Raw genomic sequence first — 19776 nt, 5'->3', positions numbered from 1 at the left:
GTAAACAGTACACAATTAAAGACTCAACCTGTTGTCCTGATGCTGAAGTTCTGTGCTTGAAATTGAGACCTTTTTATCTACCGAGGGAGTTTGGTAGTGTCGTTGTTTGTGCGGCCTACGTCCCTCCTAGTGGAAACGCAGCAAGAGCAGCAGAATGTATAGCAGACTGTGTCCACCAACAACTACAGTGCTCCCCTGAGGCTCCCGTATTCATTTTAGGTGATTTTAATCAGTGCAAGCTTGAACTGTTTTTGCCTGGTTTCGAACAATATATAAAATGTGGGACGAGAAAGGACAGAACCCTTGACAAGTGTTATGGTAACATTAAAAAGGCTTATGAGGCCAGAGCGAAACCACCGCTGGCTAACTCCGATCACAACACTATCCATCTAATTCCTACATACAAGACTATGCTCAAACGTAGTAAACCATGTACGAAGGAAGTGACGGTATGGTCGGACGACGCCATTGAGAGTCTCAAAGGTTGTTTCCTCTGTACGGACTGGAATGTTTTCAATGATATGGACATTGATACGACTACTGAGACAATAACGGATTATATAAATTTTTGTGTGGACAATGTACTCACTAAAAAGACTGTTATTATATATCCAAACAACAAACCTTATATAACTAAAGAAATTAAGAATTGTATTAACAGGAAAAAGGATGCGTTTAAGAACCATGATCTTGCTGGGTTGAAATTAATACAAAAAGAGCTTAATCATCATTTAAAAGAAGCAAGGGGACGACAGAAAGATGTCATTGAGCGTAATTTCTCCACTTCAAATTCGAAAAAAATGTGGGATACAATGAAAGCTGTTACTAATATGGCATCAAATAGACCACCTATAAGTACAAGTGACGATTTACAGAAAGCTAGCGAACTTAACAAATTCTATCTGCGGTTTCAAACTCATGATTTCTCTGATAAATGCAGATCTGTGATAGGTTCTCTGCCGGATGATTCGGGCACTAGACTGCAGGTAGACAGTTGTAAGGTGCAACTATTGTTTCAGCAGTTATGCACAAAGAAATCCAAGGGACCTGATGGGATTTCTTCACAGCTTTTGAAAACCTGTGCTGCAGAACTTACTCCAGTGTGGTGTACACTCTATCAGCGCTCATTGGATTCTCATATAGTTCCTGCGCTCTGGAAAAAAACTGTGATTATCCCAATTCCAAAAAAGTCACATCCGTCCGAGAACAACGATTTTAGACCTGTAGCGTTGACATCAATAGTAATGAAATGCTTCGAGAAGTACATTGTGTCCTTATTGAAAAGTGAAGTAATGTCGAAACTAGATCCATGGCAGTTTGCGTACAGACAGGGCAGGAGTACAGATGACGCAGTAGGAAGTATCACCCATCTAGTATCTAAACATCTGGACGATTCAAAAGCATATGCACGCCTACTTTTTATCGATTTTAGTTCAGCTTTTAATACTCTGCAACCGTATTTATTATTGGAGAAACTAAAACAGATGTATGTAAATCCTTGTATTATTAAATGGTATTTTTCTTTTTTAACGAACAGGACCCAACAGGTCAGGGTTAATGGGAAGATCTCCGATTCTCATGACATTAGCACAGGAGCCCCGCAAGGGTGTGTGAGCTCCCCAGTTCTCTTCACATTGTATACAAACAGTTGTGTGAGGAATAATAGTAACAACTATATTGTGAAATTTAGTGATGATACTGCGATTCTGAGCTTATTATATAAAGATCAAGATATTTTGTCTTACCGCTCTGAGATTGATCAGTTTATAGAGTGGTGTGATGCCAACCATCTGATTGTAAATGTGAAGAAAACTGAGGAGATGATATTTGATCCCAAGTCAATCGGCAACCATAGCCCTATACATATTCATGATGTTCCTATTGTTCAAGTGTCCTCATATAAATACCTTGGTGTTTACGCTGATTGTTCTCTTACATGGCAAGTTCACATAGATACTTTGTGCACTCGTTTACAACAAAGACTGTATTTTTTGAGAAGGCTTAGACTTTACGGTGTTAGTAGTAAGATTATGTTGTTATTTTATCAGGCTGTATTGGAGAATGTGATCAATTATGGAATACATCTTTGGTACGGTAATTTAACAGTGCATTTGAAATCTAGGCTTGGTTGTTTTGTTCGCACAGCCATGAAGATCATGGGCAGAACAGAACCTCTTTATCTCCAGAACCTATATGAAAAATCTACACTGAGGGAGGCAAATAAGATTCTGCATGATACAACACATGCCCTGCACTCTGAGTTTGTAATGTTGCCATCGGGGAGAAGATTAAGAATGCCTAGCTGTAGATTAAACCGGTTTAAGAATTCATTCATCCCTTCAGCTGTTAAGTTATTGAATAATATAAAGTACAAATAATAATTCTAAGGTTTTTTTTTTTTTTTTTGGCTTCTCAAGTGTACAGAGTGGCGTTATGCCAATTACATTACAGTATCCAGTGTACAGAGTGGGGCGATGTATTCACTTTACATTGTTTAGAGTGGCGTGATGCCAAGTATTTTCCAGCGTACAGAGCGGCATTACACCGATTATTTTATTATTCTACAGTGTATTGAGTGGCGTGATGCCAATTATTTCCCAGCATATAGAGTGGCGTGATGCCGATTATTTTCCAGTGTATAGTGCCAACTGTCTTCAAGCGTATAGAGGGATTGATTCCAATTACTTTCCAGTGTATTGAATGGCAGGATGTAAACCACTTTCAGTGTATACAGTAGGTCAATTACTGGGTGTAGATGTGTACCTTTCTTCTCTGTTTATGTATTGTGTATGTTTTATATGTGTGGCGATGCAGTGGTTGTATTTGTGAGCCTAAAACAAATTTCCCATTGGGACAATAAAGTATATACCAATATACCAATACCAATATACCAATACCAAGTTAGTTCGGGATTCGAAGCCGTGTCATCTAATGATCGTAACGTAAGTTCAACCACTCGGCCACGATTCACTCGTTGCAATATGGCCTAACGTTCTGGGCCGGGTTTCCCGATAACGATGTATCTTAGCTCTTAAGAGCGCTTTCTACGTGCAAGATTACGAACGCTCGCAGCAATTCCACGAGCGTTTCCCAAAAATGCACTTAACATGAACGCGCTCTACGTGCTACTTAAGAGTCGCTGTCCATTCGTGAAGTTCTGAAACATAACCTTATATGGAATCGTATTCTGAACGTTTAACCTAATAATTGTCATCTGTTATGGATTAGCAATCAAGACAAGTCTATATAAAGCACCTACAGGTGGAGGCACTGACAAAATGGCTGAAAAAAAAAAACGTAAAAAAAAAAAGATGTAATTTTTAACAGATTTAAAGGATTTGTTTTATTTATTTTTTGTTCATTCATTAAATTTTGATTAAAATTATTAAATTAAATTATTTCAATTTTTTTGTTTTGTTTTCTGACCTTTTTAATTATTTAATTTATACATTAATTTAACCAACAACAAAAAAGAGTAATAAAGTGTACAATAAAGTACAATCAAAACCTTATATTATAATCACATACATATGAATAAAGTTAAAGGTGTAATCTGCCGGTTGTCCTGCAGGTGTCCTCATAAATCTGTCTTCTTCTTACGATGAACTTGAGGATGTACGATTACTCCAGAGCACTCGTAGATCTACGAAGATTTTCAAGTGCTACTTAAGCTACGATGCTTTTGGGAAACAGACCGTAATATTAAGATCAGTCGTACGATCGTTTTTACGATCAACTTAGGCTTACGATGCTTTTGGGAAACGCAGCCCTGGTGTGTGTTCGCTCACATGAGCGAGAAGCGCTCTTCATTCAAATGAACGCGCCGCCGCGTTTGTCGAACACTAATTCAACATGCCAGAATAAAACCTGGCTTTAGAACAATGCATAGCGCCACTCGTCGTGGTGTGCCAAAAAAATTACAATAATTTAGTTTCATTTATTTCAGTGTTAATGTTTGAGAATGAAAATCCTCTACAAATTAAATTAACACAAAGTCGGATATAAGAGTCATTTATAGGCTACGTAAAAAAGCAAAGGGCTTACAGTCTTAACATTTAGGCTACTTTGCTTAAATTCGATACATTTATTTTCAGTAGGGCCTAATAAATTTGAAGGGATGCAATTTCAGTATGCTTTAACGCTATGTATTCAATTAAAGTTCCAAGAGGTCTGGTCTCTATCCTTCCCAGCTGACACTAATATGCAAGTGCACAGCAAAAATCACAACTTGTGCTTGCTGCGAACGCAAGTTATTTAAGGTGTCTCAACTGTACACAGTCTACCCTACAGTGTGAATTCGTTACAAGGTTTCATTTAATTAATGTGCAGCAATTTGTACAAATAGAGTCTATAGGCCTACTATACTGTTGTAGCCATTAAATAATCTCATTTAGTATCATATTTGTTAAAATATTATAATGTTATTTTTTTCCATCTATGTTGAATATGAAAAGTGAACAGCGCGAGTATAGGATGTATTATATCGAGAGATGGATATGGAGTGGGTCAGACATGATTTTGACCACTTCATCAAGTTTTGTTTAGTAGAAAACCTTTCTTTAAAGTGAATTTCGTTTTCTATAAATTGTATCTTAATTTTAATCAATTTATTTATTATTAAAATTAACGTATTTTTAATAAGTAAGAGAAGCAAATATAACAGACACTAATCATGGAGGCGCCCGCGCGGTCACTTGCATTGCACGTCAGCTGGAGCGCATCTCATCCTCCTAACTTAACGAAACTCAGCGTATGCCTCACACAGACATGAGCAATACATCAAATACACAAAGCTTGAAATGTCTTCAAACGAAATAATTCAAAACGAAAAGAAAAAGGCTACTCTCTGATTATGTCTTTATGTGCATTTCTCTCTAGGTGCGTTCACTACAAATATGGCGATCGTCAACTTCATCTTTGCAGTCGACACTGTCAGAAAACACTAGTTTATTGATAAAAATCAATGCACGCATCACCGGATTTACAAATATACATCTTGCTTGTTGCACGCACACATATTATGTCGAAAAAACGAAATATTATGTTGAAATAACATTATTATTAATAATACATCTTTTAGAATATTTGATTAAATGATGATTGTTGCGCTTGTTCAATTGAATAAAATTAAAACTTTAATTGTGATAATTAAAATAATTGGAAATTAAATATTTAGTGGCCAAGTTTTGCTAATTTATTATATAGGCTATTATATTGCCTATATTAAGTAGGTCATATTAAGACAAGGCATATATTAAGTTATTTTAGCTGTTATGAGAAAAATAAATCTAACGAAATCTAAAATCTAAATCTAATAAATCTAAAAAAAAATTCTAACGCCAATTCAACATGCCAGAATAAAACCTGATTTTTGAACAATGCGTAACGCCACTCGGCCTGGTGTGCCAAAAAACTACATTTTAAACTTCAATGTTTAATTCAAAACAATCTCAAAACATTTTTTTTAAAGCAGTAGCCTAGCCTAAGGGCATTGAAACCAGGATCTTAACTAAAACGCATTCCGCGTAATCTTTCAAAAATTATGCCACACTACTCCATGTTTTTTTTTTTTAAGGACTGCTTTTGAAATCACTATAAATTATGCAATTGTATCGCTCACGAGAGCTCTTCATTTATCTAATTCCTCAATAGAATAATAAAAATATTCAGCGTCATTGCTCCTAATATCATCTCTATTTTTAACTTTTGATTCTATTTTTTCAGTTCTAAAATTGATTCTATCTTTGGTTCTATTCTGTTGTAGCCTAATAGGCCTATTTATATATATGAAAAATATGTCTATTAGGCTTAGGGTTTTATATTTAACCCACTTACATTTTAAAATACGGCAATTGCTGCTGTTTTGCACAATGTCCCTTTGCGCCACCTGGCGGTCATTTCTGGAACGACTTTGTAATGCGGCTGGTTTATTTTCGCCGCGGTGATTTCGCCAGTCCAGCCAGACCAGTCCAGCCCTGGATATCAAGGATTCATATCCTGGAAATTAATAAAAGTTAAAACGGCTTGCCATACCTCAGAGCCCTCACACCTGCAAAGTTGCGTGCATGGTAAGTTGTTGCTCTTGCAAGAACACCTTCTACTGCATTGACTGGCAAGACAAGAGCACTTCACAGGCTGTTTCATAACCAGGTTTGAAGAGCTGACACATGAATTTCTCACATCCAGCTAACACGTCTGGAGATAGATGAGGACCTACACCAAGCCTACAAAGTGCATTAATGACATCATCATCTGTCTCCATGAATGACTTGAAACAATAAACCTTTCCTTTCCCACGGATATGGCCTGTGGTATCGCAACCTGTGAGTGCATGGAACCCTGGTAATGTGCTGCACGCTCTGGGCCAAGAGCCACGTAAATAGGTTGGAGTTGTATCTTTCGTCGACGATCTCCAGTGCCCATATTAATGAGACTGTCTTTGTTGAGGTCTGGTATCCTGCGTAGGGCAAGCACCAAGACATCTGTGTCACATGTGTAGATATGTGGGGTTTTGCCAAAACGACTTACTGCTACTGCGTACATGATCAGTAGAGTGTCCGCCTCTTCTTGTGAGCTCCTCATGCAGAAAAAAGCATGGCAGAAAAAAGCCAACCTCGTTCTCTACCTTACTCATAAAGCTGTTGAACTATGTAAACTGTCAATTACAGTTCACACACACAAAGGTGTTATGGCCTCAAAAGTTAACATGGTGAGCATGAAGAACAGGCGGACACTCTACTGATCATGTACGCAGCACATTACCAGGGTTCCATGCACTCACAGGTTGCGATACCACAGGCCATATCCGTGGGAAAGGAAAGGTTTCTTGTCTCAAATCTATCAATATAGATGTCCCCAAGGACCACTGCAGCTTCCAAAAGCTCTTTATTACAGTAGCCTGCCATTTATATAGACAGACCAACAGAAAGACAGACAGAGTGACAGACAGACACGTGTGTGTGTGTGTGCGTGTGCGTGTGTGTGTGTGTGTGTGTGTGTGTGAGAGAGAGAGAGAAAGAGAGAGAAAAAACGAGGGAGAGAGAGGTGACGGAGGGTAAGAGAGTGAGGACAAAACTTGGGAAAAGAGAAACTGAAGAAGTTGGGAGCGGTTGAGAATGGAACAGAGTAAAAAAAGAAGAGAGAGAAGAATGGCTCTTAAAATAGCCATTGGTGATGCTTTTAAAGAGGACGACTGTAGGGTTGGATGAGGTAGGTGTGATTGGGAGTTGAAGGAGATTGGAATGCTGCAAAGTAAAGAAAGGTTGAATTAGACAAAAAAATGGTCACAGATACTAAATACACCTTAGCCCTTGTGTAGTAGGCTACACCTGTTCAGATGATGGCGTACTGGAGTGAACACTAAACATGGAAGAAAGGCAATTTCATTTAAATGATATGGTCATAATTTGACATACTATACATGACAAAATTCAAGTTGATGAAGATGTTAAAAAGTGTAAAGGGGGGCATTAACAATTCACCAACTTCATCATGGCACGTTTGTATATGTATTCGTTTAATATTCATTTTTAAAAACTTTAAAACATGTTGATGGTACATCAATGTAAATTACACGAACCACTTGAACACAGACCGCAAATTCACAGGATATATTGGGTCATTTTAAGCTGGGTTCAGAGTCTACAATCGACCGATTAAAAATTATTTAAACGATAAGGTGATTAACAAATATAAAACAGCAAGTGTGAATACCAGAAGGCACATAAAAATGTATGTGTTTTTTACTGGGTTATATAGCGTAAACTTTAATCTTCGTATGAAATAACTAATGTAAAATAAAATGTAAAATTTGTAAATGCGATTTGTAAGTCCGATGATGGCAGACAGAATTGCAAAATAAGCAATCCAACAGCACATTATACAATGTAAACAGACACGTTATCTTGCGGCGGCCTTTATGAAATGAGCAGTGATGAAAATTATTATAGTCTATCATGTTATGATCGGATGAGCAGCGTAGCTAGCTAGCGCTTAATGATTAGCTAAAACAACGCAGTGGGTGCTGTATATGGGTCAAATGTGCCTAAGACTTGCAGTTATATATATATATATATATATATATATATATATATATATATATATATATATATATATATATATATATATATATATTAGTTTTTTCTCTTTTCGGAGGTAATCTTAACACTTTTGTTGTCTAGGGGTTGTAAAAGATGAAACCTCACTTTTTTTGAGGCAGAGCGTATCATCCCCCATACGCTAGTCCACCAATCAAGACGGGCCGCAAAAACTCTGACCATTGTATATAGTTGAATTGTCACTGACTTATAATAAAACTAAAACATGTCACTGTTTCAAAGTCTGAATGTATGACAAGATAGGGTACGTAAATGCAAAACTGCAACTTTTCTGCAGCTGACTGACTTGAATTATGATGGCGTCGAAGCGAACAGATCCTTAGAATGCTGCTAAGCGAAAGGCTAAACAAGCGCGTAAAGAAGCACAGCTTGTGATTTATGCGAATTGTCATATATTTTGGAGTGATTGTGATATGCTCTAAAAATAAACTTTTTCTATTGATCGGCTTCATTCATACATCTTTTGCTGGTTTCTTATGAGTTTGAGACTGTTTAACACTTTGAATTTGCACATAAAAAATAAAATACAAATTGTGTCAGTAGCGGACTTGCAAAATGCTACAGTAAAATACTAAAGTAAAAGAAAAGAAGTTTGTATTCAAAGTCAAAGAGCAAACAAACTAGAGCAAAGTACCTCAACTGTCTGTATCTAAGAAATATAGGAAAAACTAAAACCACTCATGCAAAAATCAAATACAATTGGTGGCCTTATTTAAGATGAAATTTGAAACAGGTCTTAAATAGCTCAAGCTGTGAGGTAACTCTGCATAAAGATGTATATGTACAGCTGGCTAATCAAAGGTCTGTAATGTCTGCATAAAAGATTTGAACTTTTTGAGGAAGACACTCTTGGCATTTCTTGAGGATCTTGCTTTACTCTGGAGCAAGAACGCGTCTTTAGAGAGCATCATGCTGAAAGTGACGAAAAGGGCGTGTGGAAAGCCCTTATATGGGCATGGTGTGGGTGTGTTTTATGTAAATTAACCTCTCATTTAGAATACTCAGAATTCATCAACTTTAGAACTAGGTTAAGAACAAATTCATAGTTTGTGAATTAGGCGTTAAGTTTTTTGTGAGAAGTTCATATGTGCACATAAATATGAATAGTGTATGCAATTATTAGTGAATGAAAAGTTTCATTCTTGTAGCCTCTATAATTTTGCCTCATGATTTAAATTATTTCATTATGCTTAATTATGAGTCTAAAATGTTTTTTTTTTTTTATAATTCATATGTATCTCTTATGTATGTGTGTGTGTACCATATATATATATATATATATATATATATATATATATATATATATATATATATATATATATATATATATATATATATATATATATATATATATATATATATATATATATATATATATATAGGGTTGGGGAGTAACGGAATACATGTAACGGCGTTATGTAATCAGGATACAAAAATCCAGTAACTGTAATCCGTTACAGTTACGTCAAAAAACGTAGTAATCAGATTATAGTTACATTTTGAAAAAAGGGGGAATACTTTCAGGATTACAATGGTTTCATTTAAAACTAAATAAATCAGTATTTTGGCATAATAACACTATTTTAAGCTGCTTGATTATACAGTAGTTACTGGTTCTGTTGACAGTAATGACTCACGTGTGCCACGCGCTGGTGCATGTGCAAATAACAGCTGTCTACAATCTCCTCAGACGCGGAATGAATCACTGCTGCCAGTAGAAACGTTGCCCGCGGGACAAAAACGCTTTCAATTCATGGAAATTCCGCTGACATTTTGTTTTCAAAGAAGAAAATGCAAACAACATGGTTGTACCAGAGAATGTCTAATATGGCGAGAAGTTTCACTCTCACTACACTTCCGGCTTCTGAACTGGTTGCAGTTCCACTCTTGTTCCATATGAGGGCGCTCACAGGACGAGTGCAGAATGAATGGAGGTCAATGGCGGTATACCCCTCAAAATCCACTTTTCTCAGGATATAATTTTTTGTCTAGTAATTTGAATGTTGTATTCGAAAGGAGATGCAAAGAAATTACACATTGCTGGGTGTTAGATTTTTTTAGAGTCACTTATTTGCTTTAAAAAGTCTTTCAAAATTTCAGAATGCTGACGTCATTAGCAGAATGCTAGCGTGTTATGGGCAACAACAACTCAACCTGTAAGAAATCAAAACGACATAAGTACTCGTTCATTCAACTTTCGACCTATAACCCATGTTGAACTTGCAAAACCTACAATCAGATCTGAGATTTCTCAACGGCAATCGGGTGAAAGAGACAAATTTAGCCGTCTAGCCCCATTGACTCCCATTCATTTTGCACTCATGGCGATCGCCCCCAGTGGAACTCTGGTGGAACTACAACCAAAATTCGGTACAATAGGACTTAATAGGGAGTGGGCAGGCTCTCCGTAGACGGGCTCTGGTTGTACCAAAATGTCCTTTCTTAATCTCTTCTCATTTGTGTTCGCTGCCTAGGTAACGTAGGGGAACTCCCACTGCCAACGTACATATCTGAATGATTTCTGAAGGATCGCGTGACACTGAAGACTGGAGTAATGATGCTGAAAATTCTGCTTAACATCATACAAACTACAATACAATACAAACTTTATTTCTATAGCACATTTAAAAACAACCATGTTGACCAAAGTGCTGTACATTTAGAAGAAACAATAAGTAGACAAGATACAACACCAAACAATTACAACAATTCTCATGCCGGATTAAAAGCCAAGGAATAAAAATGTGTTTTAAGTCACGATTTGAAAACCAGAAGGCTGGGGGCCAGTCTAACATGAAGAGGCAATTCATTCCACAGTCTCGGGGCTGCGACTGAGAAAGCTCGATCCCCTCTGCTTTTGAGACGCGTTTTAGGGACGACAAGAAGAGACTGGTTTGCAGACCTTAAAGATCTTGAAGGAGCATGTGGCTTCAACAGAGAAGTAATATAAACAGGAGCTAGTCCATGAAGGGCTTTGAAAACAAACAATAGAATCTTAAAATGAATCCTAAAATTAACAGGGAGCCAGTGAAGAGAGGCAAGGACAGGGGTGATATGCTCACGCTTACGAATGCCAGTAAGAAGATGAGCGGCCGAATTTTGAACCAGTTGTAGACGAGAAAGGGAGGCCTGGCTAACACCTACATACAGAGCATTACAATAATCAAGACGTGTTGTGATAAATGCATGTATAACCCTCTCAAAGTCTATGATGGATAAAAAGGGCTTAAGCTTAGTGAGAAGCCTAAGTTGAAAAAAAACTGGCTTTCACAACTGAGTTGATCTGCTTCTCCATTTTAAAATCACAATCCATTTTAACTCCCAAGTTTATTACAACAGACTTAACATAAGGTTGCAAAATGGGAATAAATTACATTTTAGAAAACATTTATTTTAAACTGTAATAATCTCACAATATTATTATTTTTACTGTATTTTTGATTAAATAAATGCAGCCTCGGTGCGCAGAAGAGACTTCTTTCAAAATTAATCTTACCGTCCCCAAACTTTTGAACAGTAGTGTACATCATTTAATACATCAAATTAGGGATGCACCGATATTAACATTTTGGTCGATAAATCCAAATCCGAATTCTTTTTGAGAGCCTGATCACAAAAACAAAAGTCTCATCATTAAAAGCCACGTCCTAAGCACACAATTATAATGTTCTAATTTTATCTAGCCTGTATGACAGACTTGCACTGCACGTTAACTGTATTTTCCTTTTTTGAAGTGATTCAAATCATATTTTAAGCAATTCAAAACCATCACAACAGAGCACAGCTGAAGGAAATAATCTAATATTTATCAGCTTTAATATATTGGTAACTGCCGATATCGATAACTTTAAAAATGAACATATATTGGCCGATACCGATATGGTGGCAGATGTATCGTGCATCCCTACATCAAATGAAAGACAATTGTTTTGGATCGCACTGAATTTCACTGTGCAGACAAAACTAGTTGTAAACATTCTTCTTTCGAAAGAAATTCAGACGTTTTATGGTTTTCAACATCAGCTGTGAACAGTCCAAGAGTAACGGTGAGAACCCATTACTGCTGGAGCACAACACTACGACAGCACATTCCCAGTCAGTCTGCTGTGAATGAGTCCGTGAGAGTCGCTGTGAGTCATCAGCAAGATCTGTGCGCATGTGTTCATGTGTGTGTTGGTCTCTCACCCTTCCTCGGTCTCATTAATGATGTCACAGATCTCCATGTTGAGTGTCCAGTCTTCATTCTGCAGGGAGCCATCTGTGGCTTTTTCTGTGAGACACAAATCACAGTATTAGTAGTAGTAGTCATAGTAGTATGTAGTGTAATGTAGACTGAGACACTTTATCGCTACTAAAAAGATGTCTGAGTCCCATTTAAATTTCAGGTCCAAGTCAATGCACTGACTTCTTCTTTGTTCAAGTTGCACACTGAATATGGGTTGGAGCTCTTAATTTTGAACTTTGCACCAGATTTATGAATTTAACTTCAAAATGTACAAAATTTTCTTTCACTCCTCCTTGAACTGCCACCTTATCGTGGTGGAGGGGTTTGAGTACCCGAATGATCCTAGGAGCCAAGTTGTCCGGGGCTATATTGCCCTGGTAGGGTCTCCCAAGGCAAACAGGTCCTAGGTGACGGGTCAGACTAAGAGCGGTTCAGAAGCCCATTATGAGACACAATCTATCAAGGACCAAGACATCGCCCGGCATGGCGCAGCCGGGTCCCCGCCCTGGAGCTCAGCCCAAAGGAATGACGTGGGGCCACCCTCCTGTGGGACCCTAAGGGTATAGTGCATAGTGGATCGGGCGGCAGTCGAAGGCGAAGGCCCTGACGACCCGATCTCTGGACACGGAAACTGGCTTTAGGGACGTGGAACTTTACCTCGCTGGCGGGGAAGGAGCCTGAGAGGTACCGACTAGAGATAGTCGGGCTCACCTCCACGCACAGCTTGGGTTCAGGAACTCCTTGAGAGAGGCTGGACACTCTAGTCTCTACCGCTCTGGAGTTGCCAATGGCGAGTGATGGCGGGCTGGTGTGGGTTTGCTTATAGCCCCCCAGCTCAGCCACCATGTGTTGGAGTTCACCCCGGTGAACGAGAAGGTCGCTTCCCTGTGCCTTCGGGTCGGGGACAGGTCACTCACTGTCGTGTGTGCCTACGGGTAGGGCTGGGTACCGAGTTCGAAACTTTTTAGGTACCGACTGAATTGCCTCGATACTATCGAGTATCGAAAAATGACTTCTTGTTCTATACCAGATTTTGATACCTAAGGGGTTAACTCTTCAACTGTCAGTGCTCAAACAAATACATTTGAAAAGCACAACGACACACGCACGCAAATGCTCTCCACGCACATACTCATATGAGAGGCGAGCACGCACACACACACACACACACACACACACACACACAAACTCGCGCACATACTCAATGAGACGCGAGCACACACACAAACTCTCCGCGCACATAGGCTACTCATATGAGACACGAGCACACACACACACACACACACACACACACACACACACACACACACACACACACAATACCCTAAATATGTGGAAAAGTTCATCAAAAGTGTGCCTACATTTCTCCAGGCTCAATGCAAACAAAAATGTATCATAGTTTCCAAAAATATTAAGCAGCAAACTGTTTGCATATTTCTGAAGGATCATGTGACACTGAAGTAATGATTTTAAAAAATTCAGCTTTGACATCACAGGAATAAATTACATTTTGAAATCTATTCAAATAAGATTTTAAATTGTAATACTATTTCACAAGTTTTACTGTATTTTTGATCAAACAAATTCAGCTTTGGTGAGCATGAGCTCTTTATAAAAAAAAAAAAAAAAAAAAAAAAAGTGTTCCTTTGTTCACTGGCTAAGGAGCATGAGTTTTTCTGAGCTAATGTGTTATGTAATCTTGTTAAAATGGATTTCATAAAATTGGTATAGAAAAAAGTATCGTTAGGAACCGGTATCGAAACTGAGGTATCGAAATTGGCACCGGATCGAAAGATTTTGAACAATACCCAGCCCTACCTACCGGCCAAATGGCAGTGCAGAGTACCCGGCCGCTCGGAGCTGTGGCCGTAAGGTCTCCGGTGCCTGTCGAGGCGGCAATCCCCGAACCCGGTGAAGAACCTATCAGGCCTGGATGGCTTGTGGGACTCCTGAGGCAGCTGACGGGTACCGGCAGGCCAAGCGGACTGAGCCCCGGGTGGTTGTGGAGGCAAAAAAATCAGGCCTGTGAGGAGTTCGGTGAGGCCATTGAAAAGGACTATCGGTTGGCCTCAAAGAGATTCTAGCAAACCGTCCGGCGCCTCAGGAGGGGGAAGCAGTCTCCTAGCAACACCGTTTACAGGACACCTCATCTAGGGATATCGTCGGACAGTGGAAGGAATACTTCGAGGATGTCTTCAATCTGACCGATACATCTGACACACACCCCTCAGAGGTGGACTCGTCCATCACCCAAGCTGAAGCCACAGAGGTAATTAAGAAGCTCCTCGGTGGCAAGGCACCGGGGGTGGATGAGATCCGCCCTGGGTACCTCAAGTCTCTGGATGTTGTGGGGCTGTCTTGGCTGACTGACACGCCTCGGCAGCATCACGTGGCGGTCAGGGACAGTATCTCTGGACTGGCAGACCGGGGTGGTTGTCCCTCTTTTCAAGAAAGGGAACCGAAGGGTGTGTTCCAACTACAGGGGGATCACACTTCTCAGCCTCCTCGAGAAAGTCTTTTCCAGGGTACTGGAGAAGAGAATTCGGCCGATTCAGGAGGAACCGTGTGGTTTTCGTCCCGGTCGTGGAACACTGGGCCAGCTGTTTACCCTCTGCAGGATGCTGGAGGGTTCATGGGAGTTTGCCAAACCAATCCACATGTGCTTTTTGGATTTGGAGAAGGCATTCGACTGGGTCCCTCGTTGTGCCCCCCAACATTGATAATAATAATAAATGTTTCTTGAGCATCAAATTTTCATATTAGAATGATTTCTGAAGGAAATGTCATGTGTCACTGAAGACTGTCATGTGGAGTCAATAATCATGTGACTCACTGAAGAGAGTAATTATGCTGAAAACACATAATTTACATTTGTTCAAAGGAACAAATTACATTTTACAATATATTCAAATAGAAAACACTTATTTTAAATTGTAATAATATTTCACTTTATTACTGATTTTACTGTATTTTATATTGAAATGTAGTGTATATATGTAGTGTAATTGTGAAATGTCTGAGAGTGCAGTAGATACACGAGAAGTCTTACTGTGAAAATACTGTGAAAGAAATGCAATTACTAACCTGGAAAAATCCTATACAAAAAAAATTAACAGTGTTGTGATACAACCTCAAGAGACATTTAGAATCTGTTGATGTTTATATATATAAATTTGGTGGCCTGGATATTGACATGTTGTCATTTATTTTTCATTAATATTTAAACAGTAGGCTATAGAAGTGTTTTGCATATTCATGAACACGAATGTGACAGATTGTTTAGTTATATGATGTACTGGGCAAAGTATTACATGACTGAGAGTAATCGATATGAAATATATAAGCAGAGATAAGTGATATCTCCGTATAGACTAAGTTTGTAACTCCTAAATTGTAAATGTTAGACAGATTCTGCTCTGATTGAAGCCAGTGAGACTTCAGCAGCTTCACACTCAGTCACAGTGAAGATCTGCTGACGACACACTTACTCTAACTCGCTAGGTATGAATTTTCCATTATAGAAACACATGATTAGAGTTTGATAAATGTTATGTGTTTTAACCAGATTAAAAAGGTTGGCTAGCACATCATCTAATGTAGCTAACAGTGCTGACTGTTCACGCTCCTGTAAGATGCTACACACATTTCAAGCATTTTTAACACGAACAATGGACGAACATGGTCCATTAACAGTTATTAAAACATTTTTCATTGAAGAACAGGCTACTATAAGCCGCTAACTCACCAATGCACTGGCCAACGGGAGTGCTGTACGGATTCCCCAACAAGAACTCCATCTTGATGACAACAACAATCCTCCGATGGTGAGCTTCTGTCTATGATGATGGTGAGAGGCTGGGACAGCGCGCATAAGCCCCGCCCAGAGAGCTGTCTGCACCTTTATTGATCGAGGAAGCTGTCAATCATGGGCAATGTCTTAACACGGCAGAGTTCCTTGACCTTTACAAAATGCTCTTAATGAGCAAAAAACGTATGGAAACTACGTTATAAAAACATGAATTTATGAACATGTTTGCTTTTCGAAATTTAGTTTAGAAATAGCGGAGGAAAATACACGTGGAATATTTATTCTAAATTGCCAAAGTTTCCTTTAATTTTCCATTTCATGAAGAATCTTACAAATTAAATACTCGAAGAATATCACTAACTTTATATGGCTGAATATTATTAATACAATGTATTTTAATTTCTTTAGAGCGCCGCAAAGCTCCTGAAAACTCTGGAAGTTGATGGCGTCATGGCGGTGGTCTGTGGTTGCTGAGCAACAGTGTTTGCGTCCAGCATATACGAGTACTTCAGTGATATATTTCCAGGTAAGTCTGTTGTCAAATGAGCGAGCTTTTAGTAATAACATTTGAAATAGGTGACTGATACCGTGTTTTGACTGATTGATTGATTGTTTTTGACTGTCTGACTGATATCCAAAAACATATCCAGAGTAGGCCTATCTCCAAATAGCCTACTAAGCCAGAATTCTTGTATTCCTCAGATCTGTCATTCAATAATATTTTGAACATTCAAGCATGAAAACCTATTCTAGTAGAGCCCAAAAGCAACATCAAGACTGTAAAATAACCTCAGATGAGGGAAGTGCAAGTGCAGATGAGGGAACAGCTGTTAAAAAGGACTCAAAATAATCAATTTACCTTGACAATCCCTTTACATTTTAGAGCAAAATGGAAGCTCTATGTGTGCAGATATTTGATGAGGGTTCGGCTCATCTTGCTCAGAGAACGGCTGAGGTGGAATCCTTTGTTTCCGGTCACAATGAGGGAGTGGCTGACAATCGGCGCAAAGCAATGCAAATAGTAGCTGACTTTGAAAGCTACAGGAGACAGGTTGGTTTCTTCTCCCTCAGTCACACAAGGAAAACGAGACAACCTGTTTCTCACCAGTTGAACACATCAAAACGCTCACAAATTAAATTCTAAATTCTATTGCAGAAGATTGCGGAAATGCAACAGATCGCAGACGCCGAGCTTCTTGAAGCTCACATCACTTCCTGCCGTGAACAGGCTGACCAGCTCTATGAAACCCTCATGAGTCATGAACTGCAACTGGTGGACCAACTGGAGGTCAGAATAAAAATACCTATATTGTTAATGTAATATTAATTACGGAGCATATCACCTAAATGAGTGGAAGTTTCACAATGCTTTTTTTTTTTTAAGGACATCTTCAAAGACTTTGAGAGGAACGTCTCAGACATGGTTGGAGGGTTCATTGAAAATGTGCAAGGGATATATCCTTTATCTAACAAAGCAAATCAAAAATATTTTTATTTTATGGGTAAGGCTTCTTTAACTCTGACACACATTCGCACTGATTCGAGACCTGGAGGACGGGTACAATGAACAACAGCTTTCGATTGCCTTGGCAACACTGGAGAAGGTGGTCAAAAGCGAGCTAGGGGAGCAAATACTGGATGATCTGGCAATGGTCAGTGGAAAACTGTCTTCATGATCACTTAATTTGTGTTTAATTCTGAATAATTAAGAAGTCAAAAGCCATCGTAACTACATGCCAGACACTTATTTTTAGTATTGACTGATCCTTCGTCCTCATTTCCTATGCTGCCCTGTAGCTCCTGGTAGATAAAGACACAGTGACCGATGCAGTCAGTGCTTCTCGCGACACACACGTGCAGAAGATTGATAACAGCGAGGATGAGCTACTGGCACGGGTCAACAGCTGGATGAGCGGTCTGCTGAAATCGGTACTTGATTATGAACACACTTCCTGTGAACTCCTTAACAATATTATTATATTATATTATATTATATTATATTATATTATATTATATTATATTATATTATATTATGTTGTAGCCTACCGTGCAGCTGTCCAGGATCAGAACGACCTTTTGTTATTAAATAAAATATAAATCTTTTTTGTTTGTGTTAATAGATAGAAAATCATGACGTGAAGCGGAATCGCAAGCGCATCTCAGAGATCCTAAACTACATTCGTTTTGTAAAAGATGAGCTGGAGTACATGGCATGATCAGCAGAGATGGCGGATGGTAGACGGGAATAGGAGATTGAAGAGGATGATCGCAGGTAGGTAGATTGGGTAAGTCTTTAAGTCTTTAGAGTGAGTCTTGTGCGTCTATGTTGAGACGAGACCAGTGAACTGAAGGTGCAGTGGGTTTATAAAGGGAGTGGGTGATGAGGTGATGAGGTGCAGGGTCAGCTTGGGTTTTGTGCCTCCGCACTGCCTGTCAGGTGAGCCGTGTCCCATACCCTCTCGCTCTGCTCAAACCAGTGGTTGACAGCTGGAACCTCTGAGGGCTCACCTGACCAGGGAAAAAGCGGCATTTATATAGCGCTTTTAACAATGTAGACTGTTCCAAAGCAGCTTTACATTGATAATAGGAAATTAAAGTAAAGTGTTTTGGCTTTATAGCAGCTCTAGAAAAAAGTTATTATCCAGCTAAAGTTAGTTTGATTGATTAACTTCCGACGCAACGATCATTAGTTATTAACTTAGGGGCCGCTAACACGACACCGTTTTAACAGAAAACTCTTAAGTTCTTTCTGCTCAAACTTCAAAAACGCGAACCAGCGAGAACGACGATGGCATGCACATGCGTATTACGAGTTCAGTCTATAGGTATGTGCATTTGAATATATGTACGCAAGCGTGTAGTCCTTCCCTACAAATCAACCCTCAACATACTACTTGCCTGTCCTTAAAATTAATAATACAGAATTTTTATCGCTTCGACGTAGCCACGCGAACCGTAATTATCCCGACAACGCTTTATCTGTAGATAGGGAAAGGGAGGGGAGGGAGGTCTTTACAGGGAAGAGACTAGTTGACATTTCAGGGCTGCGCTCCAGGCGCAGGTCCTTCGTCAGGTCTGGATACGGCCTGGATCCGGCAGACTGCGGTAAACCTCGTGATAAACAGAGAGACTAATATTAGCATAGACGCCATTCTTCTTATGATGTAACGAGCACATCAGGATTTATGGGAAGTTTTCCTGGTTCCATCTGATCTAATCTATGCAGCCTAACATTGAATTATAGAAGTCTATAATGTATTAAGTGAATGCTAGGCCAAAGAGATGTGTCTTTAATCTGGCTTTGAACTGACAGAGTGTGTCTGCTTCCCAGACAATGTTAGGAAGACTGTTCCAAAGTTTTGGTGCTAAATAGGAAAAGGATCTACCGCCAGCAGTTGATTTTGATATTCTAGGTATTATTAACTGGCCGGAATTTTGAGATCGCAATAGACGTGAAGGACTATAATGTGTTAAGAGCTCGCTCAAGTACTGCGGAGCTAAACCATTTAGTGCTTTGTAAGTAATCAGCAATATTTTAAAATGTATACGATGTTTAATAGGCAGCCAATGCAGTGTTGACAGAACTGGGCTAATATGGTCATACTTCCTGGTTCTGGTAAGAACTC

The 19776-nt window shown here is 39.0% G+C and overlaps 2 protein-coding genes across 2 annotated transcripts in view; one reads left to right on the top strand and one right to left on the bottom strand.

The window, feature by feature from the left end:
* LOC308699764 (uncharacterized protein) overlaps positions 1 to 17144 on the bottom strand; it is a 32244-nt gene extending 15100 nt beyond the window's left edge. The window contains exons 1-3 of the mRNA XM_081380728.1: positions 17010 to 17144; positions 16088 to 16240; positions 12303 to 12387 (exon numbers count right to left, since the gene is read on the bottom strand). Coding sequence (XP_081236854.1) covers positions 12303 to 12387; positions 16088 to 16213 — 211 coding nt within the window. The 5' untranslated portion in view covers positions 16214 to 16240; positions 17010 to 17144. The remainder of the gene's footprint in view (positions 1 to 12302; positions 12388 to 16087; positions 16241 to 17009) is intronic.
* Positions 17145 to 17684: 540 nt separating this feature from the next.
* On the top strand, positions 17685 to 18453 carry LOC308699777 (dynein regulatory complex subunit 3-like). The gene is made up of 3 exons (XM_081380772.1): positions 17685 to 17802; positions 17948 to 18079; positions 18271 to 18453. Exons 1-3 carry the CDS (start codon positions 17800 to 17802, stop codon positions 18364 to 18366), a joined length of 231 nt encoding a protein of 76 aa, XP_081236898.1. The 5' UTR covers positions 17685 to 17799; the 3' UTR covers positions 18367 to 18453.
* Positions 18454 to 19776: the final 1323 nt, after the last annotated feature.

Source organism: Scardinius erythrophthalmus, assembly GCF_964197995.2.
Source record: "Scardinius erythrophthalmus genome assembly, chromosome: 1".
NCBI lineage: Eukaryota > Metazoa > Chordata > Actinopteri > Cypriniformes > Leuciscidae > Scardinius > Scardinius erythrophthalmus.
Note: the sequence above shows the minus strand (reverse complement) of the source record. Positions and strands in the feature narration are given on the sequence as shown.